Source organism: Vigna umbellata, chromosome 3 (assembly GCF_029865625.1).
Source record: "Vigna umbellata cultivar VRB3 chromosome 3, Vumbellata_1.0, whole genome shotgun sequence".
Lineage (NCBI taxonomy): Eukaryota > Viridiplantae > Streptophyta > Magnoliopsida > Fabales > Fabaceae > Vigna > Vigna umbellata.
Window position 1 is genome coordinate 9,470,960 of NC_142167.1, and position 7,412 is coordinate 9,478,371.

Sequence of the window (7,412 nt, forward strand, 5' to 3'; positions counted from 1 at the left end):
TGTTTTATTGTAATTTAGAATTGTCACAAGTAGATAATCCATTCTTTGATCAAGATTGGTTTGAGATACTCTGATCAAGGATAAGATGAAAATGCTTTGGCCTCTAGTTGAGGAGAAGTTGAAGATACTTTAGCTAAGTTTGGTGAAATTACCTTAATTAAGGTTGAGTTAGATTTAATTTTAGTCAAGATCATGTTTTGCAATTTCTCTGATCGAGATTGAGTTGAGTATGTTAAGTGAAGATGACTCGATCAAGGCTTTGTTGAATATGGCTTGATTTGAAGTCAAACAAAGATGACTTAGTCAAAACCAAGTCCAAGATGTCCTTGTTGAATTAAAAATGCCCTAAACCTAATTGAGGCTAGTTCACAAATAATTTGGTTAAAATTGAGTTGAAGATAATATGGTTGAAATAGAATAGAAGCTAAAAATACTTTTTTTTTCAAGATTAAAGTAAATATACTCTGAACTACAATTTCACCCAACTTCAGACGTGATTATTATAATTTACTAAAAAAGACAAAATGCATTGAGTGCAAAGTATGGTTACTAAAATAAATGTAACAATAGAAGATGGCAACTCAAAGACAGATAAACCAAAGTCCTGCATCAGATTCTGTCTCTTCAAAAGAATTCAAAAAGGGTATCATTATGTTCATAAGGTAAACAATGCAAAAGTTAAAAACAAAACGACAAAGTACTACAGGTATCACACGTATACAAAGTACCCACTTGACCCAATACATTTCTAAAGATGCTTCCTTCGATGACATGTTTAAAAATTACAGAACTATAAAGAAATCCATGAGAGATCAGTTAATGTACATGTTTGAAAATGCTGAATTTCAAGCATGCTAGAATACCAAGCCACTTTACCACTTAAGAAACAGGATTCACGTGACTACTTCCATATGTAAGAGCTCTCAATGTCCATCACAATCTTTATTATTTGTTACATACCTAATGCGCATTCCCTTTATGATATGTAATCAAGAAGCTTCTTCTTCCAGCCTATACATTGTGATTTCCTGCTGCTTGAAATATCGTCTGTCCTCTTCATCAACCAACACAAGATTTAAAAAGTACTTCACACTGAATTTGTTATTAATGTTGCGATGAGTTGGTGTCAGCTCATAAGGACTGAGGAACAGTCTGATCGGAATTGATTCACCTGTAAATACAATCACATAAATAAAGGTGAAATGTATTTCACAGAGGTGTGAAGACAACATCTGTTTATTGTTTTCATTTTTAATCATTGTCTATGCCATGAAGTACAAAAACATTAACACGTTTTTACAAATATATTATTTTAGGGCTTTAAATTGTTATTAATACTTTGGCGTAAAAGATTTGACAAAATTGTAGTTGTCTATCAATTACTTGAGACAACCTTCTTTTATCTTTGGCTTGAGAACAGTTCATGTAAAGTTTGACAAGCTTTTATATTTTGATACACTCTTCACTGGAGATGTCCAATTTACACTAACCTCCGTCGTGGAGAAATGAATGAGTTCAAATTTAGCCGATTTTAACATAAATTAATCTTAACAGTGATGATACGACCAAAGTCTTCTAAAGACATTATTAAAAGCTTTATTATTAATTTCAGAACATCCATGGCATAACTTTGGAAACATCACCTAAAACATTCATATCTTTCTCAAATACAAAAAGTTAATAATTAGTTGATTTTCAAAATAAAGAAAGAACTGTAGTTTACCAATCTACAAGACAAACGTAATTTATCTTTATATTTACTTCAAAAAACGACAAGTTTTGTCATTAGAATCAACATCTACGTGGCATAAAATTGTTGCCTTAACTAAGTGATAGAATACAAAACCAGTAAAATACAATTTCACCTCTGGTAAAAGAGTGAATTAAAAAAGATTTATGAATATGTATGCATAAATATGAGATGTTATGCTTAACAAGATTTTTTATTTTAAAGTTCAGTTAATACAAAAGGGGGAGTTGGTTTACCGGTGAAAGTATATGAAAACCTAGATGATGTCTAAACTATTTTTATGTTATCCAGATTAATTTGTGAATAGAAAGTACAAAAGATGAAATCCAATTTCAAGGCTAACCAACCTCTAACAGGAGCACCATCCATCAACTCAAATTTAGCCAATGTTTCTGTCTCAACATGGGTGTTGGTCCCTGACCCTGTGGATTCTCGACGCCTAATCTCGAGATCCATGTTTTTTATCTTGATTCTGACAAGTAAAAAGTATATCTTACCAATGATGACATCTTTCAGATGATACCTGAAGAGCAGTACATACGAATAAGCATTTGCAAGGCTCCCCAATAAAGTACAAATTAGATGAGAAAAGTATTTTCTCTTCAAACATGCACAAAAGCTCAATGCAGTATACAGTACTAAGATGCACAGACATTTCTAAATAGTAGCCATGTCATATCATAGCCATGATGGACATGTATCCATGTTAAATACTGCGCAAACATTTCAAAATCTTGAATGCATTTTTACACTTTATTTTCCTATAGATTTCAAACTTTTATGCCAACATAGATTGAAATACTACAAGAATTAGATAGATGAAGTATTTCATTGTGACTGCTATAAGTTACAAAATTCTTAAAATTTAAAGTTACAAAATTCTTAAAATTTAAACTCAATCCTTTGATTAAAATGTCTACTTTAAATGAATTTTAAATATTATATTATAGTCATGTTGTGTCCAATAATTTGTAAAATTTGTTGTCCCCTTGTGTCCGTATCGTATTTTTGCTTCCTAGATGCAGTGTGATGCAGTGTAATTTTTTGAAAAAAATATCTTTGGCGCAGATAACTGCTAAATTGTCTAGGTGTTTCTATTATAATCCATAGGCTTCGTGTAAACAGAAAAACAAATCCATAGGTCTAAAAGAAAAAGATAACGTAATGCATATATTTCATACTGCAAGATATGAACAGAAACTCCACAAGATACAGGTTGGTACATAATTAAGATAAACAACCACACAATTCCGGTCAAATAGCCAATTAAATTTTCAGCTTACTTGCTTTTATTGTATTCAAATTCAATGTGTAGACAATCTTCAATTCCAACTTCCATCTGTACAAGGTATAATACCATGAAATACAATTAAGAAATGGAAGTAGCCAATAACAAAATTGAGGTAAAGCACACAAGGAATAAATTTTATTAAGAACTCTTATTCCCAATACTGGCACTGATGTGTTTTCAGAATCAAGAAATGGAACAGACAGTAAATGACTCCCCTCTGAACCCCTCTTCCTATTTCTATATAACAACATCCACTTGACTGATTGAGTAAATGTCAGGGTATGACCTCCTATTACAAAGGTCTATGAAAGATGAAAGAAGGGAAAAGGAAAATACACCTAATTGTTTTAATTCAAACAGCTGTAAAATCTGTTAGTAGTTAAGTTTGTTGTTGTGTTTGAAAGCTGATATATATACAGGTGCGTTTTCAGGTCTTGGGTGTGTCAAAAAAATTAGTGATTAGTGGGAGGTTTTCTGAACCCTCAAAATGCCAGCAGGATGGTATATATGTAAACTTTTGAAACTTCCAAACAAACTCTTTAGTTTCTTTGTTTGAGTGCTCTTTTCCTTTTTGATTTATGATCCAGTTTCTATAAGTAACCCACTAACTGACTAACTCACCCCTTACTGATGAACTAAGGCCTCTCAACTAACAGAGCTATCACAATAACTACATGCACCAGCAGATGCTTTGGCGACAGGTAAATCAAAGACAATGGTTGACATTGATGTCATGGCTTCACTTTATTGTTCCTGAGTCATTATTGGTTTTGATTGATTGAAAATTGTGAAAATGAATATCACAGTTTGTAGCAACGGATATGTGCTAGACAGAATTAAAATTTAATTACCACATCATTATGCTCACCTTGATGCTATTGTTAATTTCTGGAGGTGGAGAATAGTTCCGAACCTGACAGATGAAGAAACAAAATATAAGTTAACAAAGAAAATATATTCACATCTACAAAATTATTTTTTTTAGATATACTCATGTGAATTATATACTTTTACAACTACATCCACCACAATAGTGTCCATGAATGTAATGATTTGATAAAACAATAAATTTGATATCAGAGATCACAAATCAGAAATTCTATTTACTCAAAGAGAACATACCACGAAATCCTGGTATTCTATTATGCTTCCAGCATAGCCCCGATTAATGGTCACTTTCAATACATACCTGGAAGTTGAAAATGCATAAAAGCATAACAAAATATCATATTCATGCATCCCATACCCTTATAGCAAAATAAATATTTCAGACTATAAACAAAAAGCAAACTGAGAAGTCCATGGATCTACAAGGTATCTTACCTAAGCCTCACATTCACCCCATTATAAGTTTCATATGGCATTTCAACAGTAGAAAATTCAAATGCATATGTTTTCCTCTCATAAATTTCTCCAGGAACATCTAGTTCTCGTACTGCAAAACAGTAAAAAGAACATATGTTATTTCACAATAGTATAACTAAGCATCGCATGGGTCACTCCATTAGTTGTACTAAATGAAAGGCTGACTACAACCAGGTAGAATATTTAAATTTAAGAATGGAAATGGCAGAAAACAGCTGATTACCAAGGGAAGTAAAGTCATAAAAATTTCCTCTGTCAAAATACATCTCTGCACAATGAAACAAAATTGAAAATGAAATTGTTAGTAAGATAACGGTCACAACAAAAATTATTCCCAAAGCAATAACGATGAATGGATAATTTCTTCTTTGCCAGCCATTACCAGCAACAAATTTAACAGTTACGTACATCATTGTAAAAATAATCTTCAAGTGCACAAATTTGAAATAAGATTATCAATGTCAGGACGATTACAACAGTTTCAGGTGCAGATGCTCAAGAGAATAAAGGGTGGGTAAAAATCCAAAGAAAATAAGTTCCATAAACTATTTTGATAAAACTGAAATGAAAACCTTCAATTAGGAAATCCATCTTTCCGCTGTACATCTTTAGGACTGAAATTGTTCTGTATAATAATTCATTTATGTTTCCTAAGATTATAAGAAAATAATGAATAAAATTTCAGAGTAGCATGCATCGTCAATGCCAGATTGATTTTTAAATGATCCCAGACTCCTTAAAGGTATGAAGGTGAATTACATAGAGAAAATCACACATCTATCTTACAATGTGATGCAAATGTGACAATGTAGCATCCCTAGGAGTTATAATCGTAATTGAACATTCAATACATTTGATACAAAAGGACAAAGATAGTGGATAATGAAAGTTTTAGTTTAGGGGAAATGGAAAATCATATACCTTGAATGGTAACTGACAAGGTAAATTCCTTTATGCAAGCGCATCAAAAGTCCACAAAGTACAACAGAATTTTTCTATCATTATCAGTTTCATCACTTAGATACAGACAAAAGATTTTTAAACACCAATTCATTGTACTTCTTCATTTTGTTTTCTACCGTTGAGATTTTCAAGACATATAACACATTGAAGAATCGGGGAGATTAGTCAAGTACGAACCTATCTGTCCAAGGAGCTCAACTTTTACACCATTGTGATCAATCTTCTTCCCTTGCATTGGTTCTACAGTAATCTAAAAATGGCAGCAGATAAAATAATATTCAACGCAGTGAGGTAGACAATATATAAAAGGTTACTGAAAAACACCATGTGTTTAAACTTAAACTCAATGGTCCAATATTATGAACATCAAATAAAATACCTTCCCAGCAATGTTTTCTTGACTTTGGAAAAGTGGGACTGTAACCATTTGACCATTTTCCTTTTTAAAGGGAACCTAAAAAACCCACAAAGAGAAAATCAACCAAAACTAGCATATAAGACCCTACAATGAACAAGGAAAACCAAAGCTATTGAAAGATCACAATTCCTCTCCCACCACCTTGAACTATCACAAGCATCAACCTTTGCCTTTTGCAACATTATTACAAAATGAAATTGCCACAACGTGAAGTATACCACTACTTATAAAAACAAAATAAAAACGGTTGCTTACCTGCTTCCGGTTCTTCCCATCGTTAAGCGAGATCAAGACATTACACGCAGGCTTGAAAGCTCCAAGCAAGTAATTCTATATACATATATAATTTATTTATTTTTCATTTTGGTTCCCCAAAAATAAGTATAAAGAGTCATCACCATCAGCAAATCAAGTGAACCAAGGTTAGAAAATAACCAACAGGAACATAACCAAAATATAAACCCCGAGAAAACAAAACTCACCATGGTGCTCAAAATTCAGTATTCTTCTTTCTACCTCAGTGCACACACCAACACCTGTGAAGCACAAATCTATTAATTTAAAACCATTCATACAAAAAAAAAAAATGCTCCTGATTCACAGATCTTCACCCCAAAACCAAATCAAATTGAGTCAATGTCCAATTGGGCATCCATGATCACACTCAAAACCCCTTTTCACCTAAATTGTCTAGTTCTACCGCTATCCCCCTCCCAAAACCTGAAAGCCGAAATCTAACGAAATTGAAGAGTTACCGTGTGCGCTATCCCACGGATCAACAAAAGGAAACGGTGGAGTTGCGATTATCTGCCACTTGGTTTGATTTGGTAACGAAACGCATAATTTGAAAGTGAATCAGAAACTCCGTGAGCGCTAACAGTGAAACGAGAGAGGTAGAAGAAGTAGCAGAATCGCGTCTTCTTATTCTTCTGCGTTTCCAAAACCAAAACGCATTGTCGTTTCACCGAGGCTGTGTGTTGTGTGTTGTGTTGCGTTGCCTTTTCTTTCTCCCATTCACCTCTGCTCTGTACCATTTGGACAACATGGCTAAAATAAGTCATATGTTTTTATATAATAAAAAAGTATAATAGTAATTTCGAAAATTTACAAAATAAAATCTATATAATTTTGCCTAAAATAATAAGAGAGATTTAATTTATAATAAAAAATCAAATTTTCTCACCAAATCACATGATAATTTTGGATGCCCAGATGAGTACAATGAAAATATTTTTTTACATAAAAATAATATTTTATTGTTACTATTTTGAAATTTTCTATTTTCCTGCTACATTTCATGTCTTGAAGCACGTAGAAAAGTTTTTCTTTTTCTTCATTTGAGTAGTATTGAAAATAAATAATATTTTGTAAAAGAAAACTCTGAAAAACAAAGGTGCTTGGATAAATTATAAAAATTGTAATTATTTTCTATTACGTTTGTTGTTTCATCTCTTATATAAAAAAAATTCTTTAAGTTTTTAGTTAATTTAAAATTGCGTTTTATTAAAATTACTTAAATAAACATTTATTTTTTATTATAATCGATTAAAAATACAATTGAATATTAAAAAAATTATTTTTTCGGTTATTTATTAGAATGCTTATTTCACTTCTAAATGATCAAG

At 31.9% G+C, this 7,412-nt stretch overlaps 1 protein-coding gene across 1 annotated transcript; it reads right to left on the bottom strand.

Moving 5' to 3' along the window:
* Positions 1 to 592: 592 nt before the first annotated feature.
* On the bottom strand, positions 593 to 6,812 carry LOC124827318 (vacuolar protein sorting-associated protein 26A). The gene is made up of 12 exons (XM_047300346.2): positions 6,543 to 6,812; positions 6,270 to 6,323; positions 6,043 to 6,117; positions 5,749 to 5,823; positions 5,547 to 5,619; positions 4,630 to 4,674; positions 4,365 to 4,476; positions 4,164 to 4,230; positions 3,910 to 3,954; positions 3,034 to 3,089; positions 2,098 to 2,273; positions 593 to 1,171 (listed from the first exon to the last, which is right to left on the bottom strand). The coding sequence occupies exons 2-12, from the start codon at positions 6,270 to 6,272 to the stop codon at positions 990 to 992; spliced, it is 909 nt and encodes a 302-aa protein (XP_047156302.1). The 5' UTR covers positions 6,273 to 6,323; positions 6,543 to 6,812; the 3' UTR covers positions 593 to 989.
* Between the last annotated feature and the right edge of the window lie 600 nt (positions 6,813 to 7,412).